Below are 14,995 nucleotides of genomic sequence, written 5' to 3'. Positions count from 1 at the left end.
TGGGACCTTGATTTCCAAAGGAAATGCAACATTTATTTTCTTCAGAGAACATAATTTAGGACCACTCCGCAGCAGCAGTCCTTTTGTCGTCATCCCAGGCGAGACACTTCTGACTCTCTTGTTCCAGAGTGACTTGAGCCAAGAAATGCTGCGGCTGAAACCAGGTCTTGCATACGTCTGTCCGGTGGCTCTTAAAGCTCTGACTCCAGCTGCAGTCCTCTTTCTGAATCTCCCCCACATTTTTACATGGCTTTTGTTTCACAATCCTCTCCAGGGTGCTGTCATCCCTATTGCTTGTACACTTGTTTTTACCACATCTTTCCCTTCGCCTCTCTATTAATGTGCGTGGACACAGAGCTCTGGGAACAGCCAGCCTCTCTAGCAATGACCTGTGTCTTTCCTTCCTTGTGAAAGTGTCAGTGGTCGTCTTTTGGACAACTGTCAGGTCAGCAGTCTTCCCCATGATTGTGTTGCCTACAGAACTAGACATTTAGACCATTTAAAGGCCTTTGCAGGTGTTCTGAGTTAATTAGCTGAGTGTGGTACCAGGGGTCTTCAATATCGGACCCTTTCATGATATTCAAATGTTCTGAGATACTGAAATTGGGGTTTTCATTAGTTGTCAGTTAGAATCATGAAAATTAAAATAAACACTTGAAATATATCAGGCTGTGGGTAATGAATGAATATAATATAAATGTTTCACTTTTTGAATGGAATTACTGAAAAGAAATAAACATTTTCATGATATTCTATTACCTGTACCTGTATAAGGCAGCAGACAGCAGATGAACATTTTAAATTTCATCTTAAAATGGGATATTTCTGAACACCCACCCTGTGTAGTTTTCTGATATGACCTCCACTGCAAAAATCAACAGTCTGTTGCCAAGTTGGGCAAAAACATTAAAACACTGCTGAGATTTTTAATGCCTTCGGGCAAAGTGTCTGTAAAGCACTAGTAACTGAAACTAGGTCAAATGTAAATAAAATAATACCATTACTGGTATTATCTCAGAAAAAAATGTCCCAATTCTAACATATCAGTGTCATTTTATACATTTGCAGCTGCTGCTTTTAATGGCAAAAGTTTACTCACTGCTGCTTTATTAATCATTTTAACAGCCTAAATATTCTCAGCCCCATTATGCAAAAGCTACTGAGGCTGGTTAAAACACTGGTCTCTGACTGCTGCTGTGAAATTCCCAGAATGTGGCTTTCTTTGTGTCTTCTGAAACAAGCAAAGCAAGTTGAAGTCAATCACTGTGTTTTTCCTAATTCTGTTGGTAATGAAGGTACTTCTCAGTAAATTAAAATAATGCATCCCAAAAAGGCTTGAACATCAGATCTCTTAAATACCATTTTTCCATTAGCTGTAAGCAACAAATCCTAGTTAACAGAAATAAAGGCTTAAAAACTAATTCATCCATGTAATGTTTCACTTAGTGAATTTACTGAAATAAATTAACTTTCCAATAATACTTATATACATGAATACCTTATTTCAGACAAGATAAATGAAAGAAGTAGTTCATGTTGGGCTGAACTTAATGATTTAGCGGTGAAACAGAATCATGATTTAATTCAGCTTGGTGAGATATCAGGCAATGTATTAATTGCTCTTGTCTGCGACGAGGTTTCACAGTCTAGTGTTAAAACTGTTTTTTTTTTTCTTGGCTTATGTTGGACAATTAAATTAAAAGAAACAACATTGATTTCAATGTTTGAGGAAGCTTTAAAGATCAGAAGCACATGGCTGACAGCTGTTATCTTGATGCAACTGTTATAATGTATACACTAATGGCATTATACTGTCCTTTTATTAGGAAAACACAATAAACACAGGTTAAATGCAAGTCCATTCACTTGTATTTTGATGCCTACAATAAAGATATATGACAAATATATGTGTACTGGAAATTCACTTTAAATTTCTGCTTTGAGGTGTATTTTTTGCTAAAGCTACAACAGTGGACAGGACATTCTACATTCAATGCTTGTTGCATCACCTATGGCAAAGGGGAAACATTGGAACACAAACGCAAGTGCAGCTCGAGTCATGAGACAGTTATTACTATAAATACTGCCAAATGCCAGGCAATCAGTAGCGACCATAATGCTGCCGTTGGCGATTGGAGTTGTATCCCTGGTCCGAGGTTCTGGAACCAGACTGATACCCGCTGCCGTGCCCCCAGTTCCTGTCTCTGTCATGCCACTGCCTCCGACGGTCCCCCTGCCATCCTCTGTCTTCTCCCCAGCCACGGTCGCGATTGCCTCGACGGTCCTGGTACCTGAAGGACATGTGCAATCAGAGTAAAGAAATCCTGCAGTATTTCCCCATCGTAAACCCTTCCTATTGGCTGACTGAACACAAACCAACACTACCTGTTGTCCCTGCCCCTCTGGTTTCCCCCTACGCGGCCCCGCCAGTCCTCAACGATCGGTGGCGGGTCAGCGGGACGGTTCAGATATTGTTGGTATTCACTGTCCTCCGATGAAAATCTGTGAGCAAACAGCTCCTCGTAGCTCTGCGTGTTTTCTGAGACCTCAGACATTCTGTTAGCGAGGCAAAAAAAAAAAAAAAAAACAGAAAATGCACTTGGATGAACTTTGACAAAAAAAAACACAAAGAAATGTACACGTAAACAACAGCTTCTGGTGGCGATAGTGCTCTACGCGAGTTTAACTCCAAAAACTACCTTTCATTTTCTATTTTTAATAAACAAGTTCTATAACATGGAGAACTTTATATAAAAAAAAACACATTTCAGGTGATTTTATCACAAAAGTGTAGAAGTGCAGCTTCATTTCCCTATAAAGAAACTATGTTTTATATTTCAATGAGTAGATAAACTACATCTCTGGAAACATCCCTTCCTTTAAAGAATTCAGCAACACAGCATCTTATGGCAAGTCATTTGATCATGCAGTAGCTCTTTAAGAGTGCACACACCTCAGGTATTTGTGACCTTAAAATAAATTGAGACCATGATTAATCATTTCTCAACTTTTCTACCTGTAATGTGACATGTCGTGTACAAGTCAGATAAAACACATCCGACTTTAAACAGTAAAAAAAAAAAAAAAAAAAGAATCTGCAGAAACTCAGTTCTTTACATGTTGACACACTTAAACCTTTGTTTAATGCATCTTTTTGTTCAATTTCAACATTTAGTCGTCTGGGGTAGATGTCCAAAGTGAATCTGAATAACCTAAAGTTGGCGAATGAACCAAAAAAGGTGAGACTGCGTCTATTAGGGTCACTTTAAAAAAAAACAAAGTATAATTTGAGACTATGAAAACACAGTCTACTTTGCATTTTCATATTTTTTTCAGTACATATAACTTCATACTTCGTGTTTTAAAGACCAATTCAATCGTGTTTACAGTGTTTTCTACTAAATATACAGGCTCTAGTTCAGTGAAGTGAATGTTTTAAAGCGGATAGCAAGACGCGGAAGCTGCTATTGCTAACACGGACATTGTGTTTTTGCTCACGGGAAGATTCCAGCTATGAACATAAAACCAGCAGTGGGACCACCTACGGCATCACCAGCACCATCAAAGCAACAGAACATCCCCCCTGCGGATGTACTTGCATGCAAAATATTAAGAACTAACCTTCAAACGACGACGATACTGTCGCTACTAGCTCTCTAGCATCTACCAGCACCGGAGCGTCACTGAAATACTCTTCCGACTGGAACGCTCGAGCTCAGTGGAATGGTTCCGGGAGCGCGCGCACCTGCTCTTGATTAAAGGAGGTCCAGTTGTTAAAAAAAAACAGAAAACAATTTGAAGCTTGTTTATTAGTGTCATCTGTGGGGGTTAAGTCCGGCTATAGAGGCGCAATCTGGGCAGACGGGTCAGTGGTTACAAATCCTCAGCAATTCCCTTAAAAATGTAAGTAAATGCGTTTTGTTTTATTTGAACATTGTGGTTTCAGACCACAGTTTGGACACAATTGTCGGCGTGAAACCGCTGCCAGCGCGGCATATACCGCAGGTTTAAATAAAGAGAGTGGGCGGTTTTGCAGAGGCAGATGGAAGAAGCCGCTCCGTGTCGCTGCTGCTGCTCTTCATGTGAAACACAATCCCGCTGGGAAGGAAGAAACTCCGCGCAGAGCCCAGGCAGGGAGGCAGACAGACAGACAAACCTCAACTTATTTCATTATCGCCCTATTGCGGAGAGGGGGGGCGATACCGAGGAGGAAGCCATCCCTCGTTAGGATTTACAGCCACGCGTTTCAGTAGAGGAGTGACTAACCAGGAGAGGATTTAAAAAAAAAAAAAAAAAACTTCCTGAACTGAGCCTGACAACCCGGTGAATCGAGTTCACGAAGAAGCGCTCTCATATTTCACTTGTCTCTCAGCAGCAAGAGGACTTTTTTTCTCTCTCTCTCTCTCTCCTGCGGACAGAGCGGAATTTGGACTCTGCTGACCGCTAAATATTCTGAGGACCGCGCCGTAGACCTATTTTTTTTTTATTATTTTATTTATTTGTTCTGTCATTATTATAACCTCCAAACAACATATTAATAATACAATCGGGAGTTGCACCTGCAGTCCGCGGCAATGGGGTGAGTGATCCGGAGAGCGCTGCCCTTCGGAGCGCCTGACTGTTCAATGTGTGTCGCTTCGCTGAAATGCCTCCATAGCTGCTCACCTGTTATACACCTGAATAGATTAAACCGCAACGATCCCCGCTGGCAAACGCTGTGCCTGTGCGTAAGGACCCCTTTACAAGATTATCACCAGACTGCCCTCTCTGTAAGATGTTCCGACTTTATCTGTAGAAAGGAAGGGGGAAAAAGTCTTAATGTCTCTTGCATCGTTCTCAGTGAATCCTTGTGTTTCTCTCGGAATTTCACAGTTTTTTTTTTTTTTGTGGTCTGTGCAGCTACAGCTTTGCGGCTCATGATCTGGAGGTGTCAGAGTCAGCGCTGCCCACTAATAAGGAGCGATATGGCACTTGTGGGATCGCGTGTTTCTCTGGGGGGCGGTTGCGTGTATTTTCACTTTGGTTTACCAAAAAGAAAGAAAGGAGGGGGGGATCTCACGTTATTTTGTCTCTAGCTGCCCGCTGTGTTGTGGAGTGTTGTCCCTGTGGCTCATTGCCATAGTTATGCAATCAGCAGCTCACTTCACATGACATGATTGAGGTACCCACTCCGGTTCCTCTCCAGTTCTGACACAAATGATCGATGGGAGGAGAGTTGGTTTGAATCCACACTTTCTCAGACATATGTAGCCTACATGTTAGGAATGCCTCTACAAAGACCTCAATGTAAAATCAGTGCTGTTTCATTGGTAATTTTATTATCCGCTTCCACTTTTTTTTTTTTTTGTTCCTGATCACACAGGTTTTTTTTTTTTTTTTTTAGTACACGTGTAATCCAACCAGTTTTGCAGTCTTGCCACCTTCTTGGAAGTTTTACAGTCACTGAGCCGGTTTTGAAAGGAGTTGGTGTTGTTGTGTCATGAAACTGGCCCCGTGGACCAGCAGCCAGACCTAGACGGGGCAGAGCCGGTGGAACTAGGCCTCCAATGGTGGAGAGACGGCTCTGTGCTTTTAGTCTGCTACGACCTGACTGACTTTAAATCCTTCTTTGAATAGGATGGGGGTGGGTTCTGCTTCCGAGCTCGTTCATTATTCTTCAGGACGTGAGGCAGAACTGAGTCGGCGGTGCATCTATAGCTCCGTTTTAAACAAGTTTATGCTTGAATCTGATCTAGGCAGTGTTGTATCCGGTTCTCATCAATCAAAAACTGTTCTTGCTTCTGTTGGCGTTTTTGTTTGTCATTAAATAATGAAATCCCAGGCTGTTTGCTTTGCACGGAGCTGGCCCATCTGAAACAGGCACCCTGTGGATGTGGTTGTGACATAATTAGTTGAGGTATAGTTGTGCAGGCAGTGACCAGAGAGTTGGACAGTAATATGAAACCACTTGATTTTTAAATGGCGCTCACTGACCCCACACTGGCCTGATGCTGCAAACGACGGGTTCGTGGCTGCACACACACCCCTGGTCGTCCTGATAAGGGTATGTCCCACATGCCTGGCACTTGTCCAGCCATCAGGTCTCATGATGCCCAAAATGCAATCCCTATCAAACCCAATGAAGGGCTGCTGCTGCTGCTGTTTAATGCCTCCTGTCTGGTGTCGTTCACTGATTTGACTGAGCGTCTGAAGCTGTAAGCAGCAGCAGTAGTAGTTTTAGTGTACGGTGTCTTCTAGGTCTAATTTCTTGTCTGACGTTCCAACTCGCAGCAAATCCGAAGCCTTTACACTATTTGAATGTAAAAAAATAAATAAGAATAAACTTGCTTCATGATTATTTTGGCATCAGGGCCACTTTGGATTGTGACGGGCCTAAAATACATAGCTGTATAGACTGGGCACTTTACTGTTTTTGCCTGTAGGTTTTGGTTTATGGACTTATGGTTGGCTGATATCTTGGCTATCTTTATCATAGTTGCTATAGCAGGAAAGCGCAGCTGAAGTTCTATGCGGGTGTTCTTAATTGCGCAATATCTTGCTCTTGGATATCACACCCTTGCAATGATGCAATAATGTCGCACCCTAAGGATCAGCCAGAGCTGATAAGGCGTGTCTTAGTTTTTGTTTTCACTTCATTTAGCAGTGAATGGTTTCCAAGAGAAGATCTCCAAACAATGACGTTTGTAGATTAATCATGCCACATAAGAATACTTGCCATATGATGGCAACTCCCAGGGTGTTTTCTTTTTCTTACTAATCTTTAATTATATGAACTCTGTGGTTTCATGCTTTGTTTTTTTTCTTGTTTTTTTTAAATCATTATTAAGGTTACATAGGACTTGTTAAGGACGATATTACGTGTTGCCCTGAATTATGATTTAACCATAAGCCTAAATCGCCTCTCTGCAGTTGAACGCTGAATTTAAGGAGTGAGGAAATTGTACTGTAGCATTGTGAAAGAAATCTGTATTTTAGGAGGCGTTTTGCTGCTAATGTACCAAAAAAAAAACAACCAAAGCTCAGATTGCCTGAAGCTCTGTACAGAAGAGGAACACGAGCAGCCAGCAGTATAATCAGCATATTGCTATTTAAAGCGAGCTATGCCGGGAGCAGCCCCAACACAGGGACAGATGATAATCTCCTGGCTGGCCAGAGAATGACATCTAAAGGCTTAACACTCATTGATTAGGCTCTGTGACATGGCAGCGGCTCTCTTGGCTACCCTGACAGGAGGCCGGACTTGAAGCTTAACCCGAGAGTGTCTTCTGTCTGCCTCTGGTTTGGAGACGGCCCTCGTTGAGTCCTTGTTTACAAGAACATGGTTGAAAAGGAAAAAGAAAAGCTAAGAGTAAAGAAAAGGGGACAAACTGATAGTGAACTGAACGTTATCTCACCAGATGGTTGAGGCCCAGGAGGCCATCTGCTGTCGTACTGGGTTTCTGGGGAGATTTCCTCACTCCCTTTTCCTTGGCTCTCTTGGATTAAGTTGGGCTCTTCTTCTCACCTCAGTGTGGTGTGGAGGGGCCCGCTGCGGTTTGCTGGCGTGAAGCTGGCCTGTCGCCTGCATTACATGAGAGGCTGTATGACGGCAATAGCTGGCAAGCGTTATGAAGGTCACTGGTGATGGCGAATGAGGCAGCCTGACATGGGAGTGAACGGGAGAAACTGGAGGTTGTCGCTTGAATTGTTCAGAATATGCCGTTGCAAACTGAATGCAAAGCTGGGCGTACAACACATCAGTACAAATGTAGCCAGGAGACCTGATATGAATGAAATTAAAGTTTACTCAGCATTTTATGTCATGAATAATTTGGCTGCATTGTGATTGACCACATGTCAGAGTACAGAGACCAATAGGCTTCAAAGTAATGACTCTGCTGGTGCTTCTAGGGTTTCAAGGTTCCCTTCGACTATTAAAATAATAATCAAGGCAAGACTTACTGATTGGTGTCCTGGTATAATTATTTTTTGCACTTTTTTACTTTTATGATGCTAATTAATGTAGGCCTTACGTTATCTTCTATTAACATGTAGTTTTTAGACCCCCCCATTTTTCAGTAGCCTGCTTTTTTGCATGTTGTAAATGAAACTATGAAAATCTAAATATCAAACATCAGATTTATTGCATTACAGGATCATAATTGTACTTGCTGTGTGTAAAAAAAAAAAAAAAAAAAAAAATTTCCTCCTTTTTTTTTTTTTTTTTTTGTTGATGAAGAAAAGCTACCCAGGCATTCCTCTCCCCAGCAACATCCTTCAGCTCATTTTGGGGTACCCCAAGGCGTCCCCATGCCAGAAGGGATGTATAGTACCTCTAGTGAGTTCTGGGTCTTCCCTGGGATCTCCTCCCTGTCTGACATCTTGCTGCGGAGAAGCAGCGGCTCTACTTTAAGTCCCCCCTGATGACGGAGGTCATCACCTTCTCCAAGGCTGAGACCGGCCACTATCCAGAGGAAGTTCTGTTCAGCTGCTTGTATCCAGGATGTCGTTCTTGAGCGTAAACGGACCAGTAAATCAAGAACTTTGCATTTCGGCTCAGCTCTTTCTTCACTAGAGCAGACTAGAGTAGCGGCTGCATTCCTGCAAATAAATCCGCCTTGGAAAATTTGTTTTCATTTCTTTTGTCTTTGTGGTACGAGTGGCCTTTATTTCAAAGGGGACATACTGGCAATAGGCTTGCGAGCGAGAGAGAGGGCAGACATGTGGCAAAGGTCCACAGGCTGGGAGTCGTACGCAGGATGACCCCGTCGAGGAACGAGACCTCTGTATGTTGAGTGGACTACCCCCTGCACTGCCCCCAGAGTGTGATTTTCTGATAACTGAAGGATAGTTTCCACCCAAATATGGTATCCAAGAAGTCTGAGATTGCAGTGTCACTCAGTCATTTTGGGATAATTATTAGATGAGTGACATCTAAACTATTTCTAACCAGTTAAACATAATAGTATTGGCACACAAAATGAGAAGTGATGACACCAAGAATACAAAAGGCATCATGAGTGTGATATATATATATATAGATATATATATCTATATATATATATATATATATATATATATATATATAGTATATATATATATATCGCATATATATATAATATATAATATATCTATATATATATATATATATATATATATATACTATATAATATATATATATAGCTATATATATATCTATATATATAGATATATATAATTAGTGTGTAAGTGTCTGACAGCTGGAAAAAATGATTAGGTGCATACTTGCCATGATGCTGCAACTTGCCATTCTGTTTCTAAATTAAGACTTAATTGCTTTTTCTCCACCTGCATCACCACTGAAGTCACTGCTTAGCGTTGCTTTGGCATCCTGATAACTTCTTTCCTCAATAAAAAGTCGAACAAACTGTAAATGCGTGGTCAAACATTTAGTCACACTAACCAGTCTGCTATTGAAACTGTCTCTGTCAGCATAATGGGCAGCCGCCATGTAAATGTTGTGGAGAAAAGGGCATCCTCCGAAATAAAACCAAGTAGGTGTTTCACAACATACTCGACAGCACACGCAGTCCCCTGCTGAATCTAGAGATGTGTTGAGCAAAGGGAGGAATATGTCAGCGTTACTTTAAAAAGCAGGCAGCGAGAGGCTGATTTCAGATGGACAGAATGCTTCTGGCATGTTCTGTGTTCACATTAAACCAGATCTGAGTTGTTGTTTTTTTAAGGGGCACCACATGTCAAATACTGGGGACTAAAATCAGTCAGTGATAAAGAAGTCACAGAGCAAGACTTGTGCAATTATAGTGGGTGCATCACTGCATATTGAATCAGTAATTGTCCATATGTGTGAAGGTACTACTGATAAGACAGGATAATGCATTATTTTTTTTTTTTTCTAAATTGAACAATGCAAGACACATTCATGTACGATATTCAACCAGTGGGGCTTCAGTTTGGGCAACTGGCCGAGTTTGTTGTTGGGATCAAATTTACTTTGCTTCTATTTGCTAAACATATTCATGTTGGTCAATAAAAGCATGAAAAACATTTTGTTTAAAATGGTCCATTTTAAAATTGTATAAAACTTGTAGAAATTGTGGTTGGCATACAAAGCGAATCAGAAGCCAAGCATTTGCCCCTCCACAGAATGTCTTTAACCTCTGCTATATAGTCTATATGTAAGCCTATAGCAGATAATGCTGAAAGTGAAAATTGTAAAAAGGCATAAATGTATTTTATTGCACTTCATATGTCTCAATGGGTCTCTGAATCAAAGAAAGCGGGCTTTTTTTATTTATTTTTTTATAAATGTCACAAGAAGCGGATACGCTCACGATGCACAACTTTGGATGTTCCTGTAATTTCAGCCACATTCAGCAGAAATCCTGCAGCCAGGTTATTGCATGCTGTATCTGGAGGGGAAAACTTAGCTTTAACCTCTGGACTTTATTACAGAGATGGCATCTTTTATTACATTGCAAACCCAGGTGGTTTGGAGTAATTGATAGACGTCTTCTCTCCTGATTATTTTGCTCATTCATATCTGTGAGCTTCTACCACTCAGTAGGACGGCTTGTCTGTGCCTGACCATGCATGTTTGAAGAGACGCAGCTGATGTATTAAGATCTCGCACACACTTTATTAATTTCTAGTAGTTTAGGCTGAGGAATATTGCTATGGTTCTGACTAGACATCGGACAGAAATGGTTAATTTTAATGGTGCCATATTGTGCACGTGGTCCGTCAATCTTTTGATCAAGGAATATTTTAATTTTTTTATTTTTCTCTCTCACATTAACGGACTAAATATTCCCCAGTCAGACAGAAAACCCAAGTGCGTTTCTATCTGCTCCGGCAGGGAAGGTGATAAAATGGATTTTGTCCACAGTCAGCTGTGAATAATTTGGCTTTTATTCATGTGGCTCTTGAAGTGAACAAAAATACAAACCATTTCCCATGTGGGACCAAGACATTGGTAAACATGTTTTTATATTCTGTTTGTCAAAATTTGGACTGGTAGTTGTTCTGTTTTGGCTCTTGTCTGATGGAGAAAGCTTGATTATAATGAAAATATAAAAGTTTTTCTTTTTCCAATATGATGAGCCGTTGGACATCCTGGAACAAGTGTTCTCAAATATTCAGTGTATAAACTATAAAGAGGAAAACCTACTTCTTGGACAGCTGACCTTAGAATGTCCTGGTTGCAAAGAGACAGATATCTTATAAATGACTTAGTCCCATATGATGGAGCCTGTGGTTCTGCTTCTATTAGGATCTGAATGCACAATTTGCTTCTTTTTTTCTTTTCTCTTTTTTGGCTCATTCAAAGCACAAAACATGGTGTTAAGCCCAGTGTGCTGACTCCTGCTCTGACCTGCAGACTTCAGACATTTTAAATGGCACTCAGTGTTCAAAAAAACATTTTTAGGTCTTTTAGTGTACACCACTAAATAAGAAACCATCTCCGTATTTCACTTCAATGCACTAATGTGTTTTCAGGTTCATCCCCTCCCCTTTATTGAATGGGGATTGATAACAGTTGCCGCTTTAATTTCTACCTTTATGTATGTCGCATAACCTGTCGGTCAGATACTGCTCACTTTCTGTCGGAAATGGAAATCTGCAGCCTCCATCTCTGAAGCTGCTCATGCTGCAGGGTTTTTGTCAAACAGGCTCCTTTTGACATTTTGATTGTTCCCTTTTGACCTCAGATTACCTCGGAGTCAAAAAATGTCCAACTATTTGTGCTGGATGAGCAAAGTTTAACGAATTAGCCTGGAGCGGATTCCTGAACTCAGGAATCTTGTTAAAACCAGTTCCTCTTGTCGCCCCCTACCCCCCGCCCCCCAATCCCTTATTAAAAACTGTGTAGGACAGAAACTCAATGTGCCTGCCACTCATTGCATTAAAAAGAGCATTTAAAGTCTCGGTGAAAAATGACGGCAGTGTGCTTTTATTCACACTTTCTCTTTGGAACACAGTGTCAGCTCAAGTCATTTTAAAATATCTTTTTGAAGATGATCATTGTGCTGAAAAAAAAAAGTATCTTCCCGTTGAGGCTGTCATGTTGAGAGACATTAAATGTAGTGCACATTAAATCTTTTACAGGACTTAAGTGTTGTCAGCTCTAATTAGATTTTATCATTGTAGAGGTTTGTAATCTATTGGCTGAATATGCACAGTTAATGATTAGCTGACCTATATTATCACAGCTGGTTGTTTTTAATGTATTCTTTTAAAGCACACAACTCCCATTTAATATCCCATGAGTATGTATTGGCCTAAGATGAATATAGAGATGATGTATGTAGAGACAGACAGAGCAGATTAAGTCAGACTTGCTTCCCCTCACAGAAACACACACCCACCTGTAAATTATTCAAAGCACCAGATGGGGACAGAGAGCACTCGACAGTCGGTGGGAGCAGAATTGAGTCGAAACATCCCCAGTGTTTTTTAATTCAGGAAAAATCAATCAACTTGATGCCTTTTTATCCCCAAAGATCACTGGATTCCACTAACAGTTGTGTAAATGCAGCCATGTGTTCAGTGTTGGCCTTTCGCTTGTGTTCCCCTGCCAGTGTGAGCTGGCTTCAGACGCTGCAGCCCCGGCAAAGGTCAGCGTGTGTGTGTGTGTGTGTGTGTGTGTGTGTGTGTGTGTGTGTGTGTGTGTGTGTGTGTGTGTGTGTGTGTGTGTGTGTGTGTGTGTGTGTGTGTGTGTGTGTGTGTGTGGAGCAGCAGCAGCAGTGATCTGTATAATGGGTTTTGTTGTTCCCAAAGCAGATGAAGATAGAGATTAGGCATAAAGGGGACAGCAAATTTATTAGGCTTTAATTTTTCAGAGAAGCATAATCCCAGTGGTAGGAAAAAAAGCTTTATTAGCTCATGAATATTTGGCAGGCTGTCTACTCCATATGTGGCTCATTTCTTATGTTTTTGTTTTTTTGTTTTTTATGAAAACAGATTGTTTGCAGCTGTTTTGACTGTAACGGTATCACAAAATTTGGTTTCATGAACATATATGCAAATAAATGCAATGTTGAATGTCTTTTATTTGTATCGACAAGTAAACCCTGTATTTCAATTTCTGGTCAGAAAAGTAAAAGTCGAGCAAAAGGCAAATGCAAAAAAATATATAGTGGTATTCTGAGAACTGGGATAGGAAACCAGCTATAAAGTATTTATCTGATTATGTATATAATCAAATGAAGATATGTGAGCAGTAATGAGTAATGGACCAATCAAATATCCACTTTTTCTTTGGATGTATCTCAATCTCAATCTCATTTCAATTTTTTTTTTCTTTTTTTTTCCATCAATCCATTTTCTTACTCGCTTTATCCCTCATGGGGTCATGAGGGGTGCTGGTGCCTATCTCCAGCATTTCAATGGGCGAGAGGCGGGGTACAGCCTGGACACAGTGTTCCTTAAATAAATTGAAGCTGGAAAGCCCCATTCTGGTTTAAAAAACACACATCTGCTTTGATGCATTTATTTTGAATTTAACAAAAATCAGAGAAAAGTTTCCATGTAGATAAAGTTCACACATGATCTTCGAAGCATTTACTGACATTTTCTTGCTTTCCAATTCATATTGTTGAACGTTGCATTTCTGCACCTGAAACCTTTTTTGTGGAGTGTCCATCTACTTCATCTGCTGATGTTTACTAACTTTCTTAATCAAAGGTTAGTGGCACAACATGACTGGAAAACATGGAAATTCATGGAAATTCATGATGAGTTTTTATTAAGTTGTGGAAGTGTAATAAGATGATATGTTTGGCATACTTCTACTAAATAGTGACATGTTTATTGCTTCTGAAGTTTATATCAACAAAACACTTAAACTGTTTATGGAGGCAGAATTGGATGTGTGCACTTTATCCCTGTCTTTCTTGGATATATAAACTAAATTGGCAAAGTTTATTTGTATACCACTGTTCTTTAGTTTAAATGTTTGAAGCATGCATGAGATTTATAAATTGGGAGAATATTATAACACATTTTTGCTGTCTTCAGAACAGGTTGTTCCAGCACATTTATTTCCTTTGTGGACAATGGCTGTATTGCATTTAATTTTTGAATTAAGACAATTTATACAGAATTATTATTTGTATAAAAATGTGGAATCGGCTGAGGTTAGACCTCAAAGAAAACCAGAAAGCAGTATCTGCCAGTAAAAGCCTGACTGGTGCATCTCTATAATAAAGGGGCTATGTCTAATGTTGACCTCTGAGCTAAAGCGTAAGAGTTTAAGTGTATAACCGATTTTAAAATAATAATAAAAATAACCATTTAATAAAACATGTTAAGCTAGACATTGAGCATATTAGGGAGATGTAATATAGTCATCAATCAGCAAAGTAGAGATTTGTTGCTGAAAGAGGCAAAATTGACAATCAAAGTAACATTACATAAAAGGGGAAAAAAATTAAATATGTCGCACTGGTGGAAGGAATCCTCATGTTCATGTTTTTAAACACTGAAATAAATTGTGCCGTTCTCAGTTTCGTGTTAAAATGTGTCGGTATGCCAAACGTGTCTGACCAGAACCCTGAACAGTCAAGTTGAGCAACTTTGTTGCCAAACTGATGATCTCAAATCCTGCACTGCACTGTTTGCAAATGAAAGCTCTTCTGAGGTTTTCCTCTAGTCCATGGCAAAATTATATATTTAACTCTTCATGCATCAGAAAGTGGAAAATTGCAATTGTCGTTCCCTTCTGTACTTTTTTATTTTAGTGCTTTAACTCTGTCAGCCGTTGTATTTAATATTTTTTAAGGTTGGATCACTTTTATTAGATGCATGAGAAGGGTTGTTGCACAACAGTGTACAGCTTAACGTTTGATATACTAATAATCATTTTAAATTAATGTATATCTTGAAGAACTGGTGACCAGCTCCCCGGCGAACCTGCACAGATAAGCAGTTCCACACAATGGTTGGATGGATATAGAGGAGAATGAAATCTAGTGCTTAATTCACTTTTAAGTGCTGAAAATAGTTACTGCTTTGC

At 40.1% G+C, this 14,995-nt stretch overlaps 2 protein-coding genes across 3 annotated transcripts in view; one reads left to right on the top strand and one right to left on the bottom strand.

The window, feature by feature from the left end:
• Positions 1 to 1,715: 1,715 nt before the first annotated feature.
• On the bottom strand, positions 1,716 to 3,738 carry ramac (RNA guanine-7 methyltransferase activating subunit). Its single transcript, XM_012856454.3, has 3 exons — positions 3,622 to 3,738; positions 2,386 to 2,556; positions 1,716 to 2,291 (listed from the first exon to the last, which is right to left on the bottom strand). Exons 2-3 carry the CDS (start codon positions 2,553 to 2,555, stop codon positions 2,102 to 2,104), a joined length of 360 nt encoding a protein of 119 aa, XP_012711908.2. The 5' UTR covers position 2,556; positions 3,622 to 3,738; the 3' UTR covers positions 1,716 to 2,101.
• A 49-nt stretch (positions 3,739 to 3,787) lies between these two features.
• The window catches only part of homer2 (homer scaffold protein 2), a 35,278-nt gene continuing 24,070 nt past the window's right edge, over positions 3,788 to 14,995 (top strand). The window contains exon 1 of one of the 2 annotated variants that reach the window (XM_012856453.3): positions 3,788 to 3,903. In XM_012856453.3, coding sequence (XP_012711907.1) covers positions 3,902 to 3,903 — 2 coding nt within the window. In that variant the 5' untranslated portion in view covers positions 3,788 to 3,901. Of the gene's footprint in view, positions 3,904 to 4,078; positions 4,580 to 14,995 lie in introns of those variants that run through there. The other variant, XM_012856452.3, reaches the window with a different exon arrangement.

The sequence above is a fragment of the Fundulus heteroclitus genome, chromosome 4 (genome assembly GCF_011125445.2).
Source record: "Fundulus heteroclitus isolate FHET01 chromosome 4, MU-UCD_Fhet_4.1, whole genome shotgun sequence".
NCBI classification, from domain to species: domain Eukaryota; kingdom Metazoa; phylum Chordata; class Actinopteri; order Cyprinodontiformes; family Fundulidae; genus Fundulus; species Fundulus heteroclitus.
Note: the sequence above shows the minus strand (reverse complement) of the source record. Positions and strands in the feature narration are given on the sequence as shown.

What these genes read in the sequence shown, in the direction of transcription:
- ramac (XM_012856454.3), bottom strand. Translation starts at nt 2,555, where the DNA reads ATGTCTGAGGTCTCAGAAAACACGCAGAGCTACGAGGAGCTGTTTGCT. An exon ending in CAGAGGGGCAGGGACAACAG is followed by an intron (nt 2,292 to 2,385) that starts GTAGTGTTGGTT and finishes CATGTCCTTCAG; the next exon opens with GTACCAGGACCGTCGAGGCA.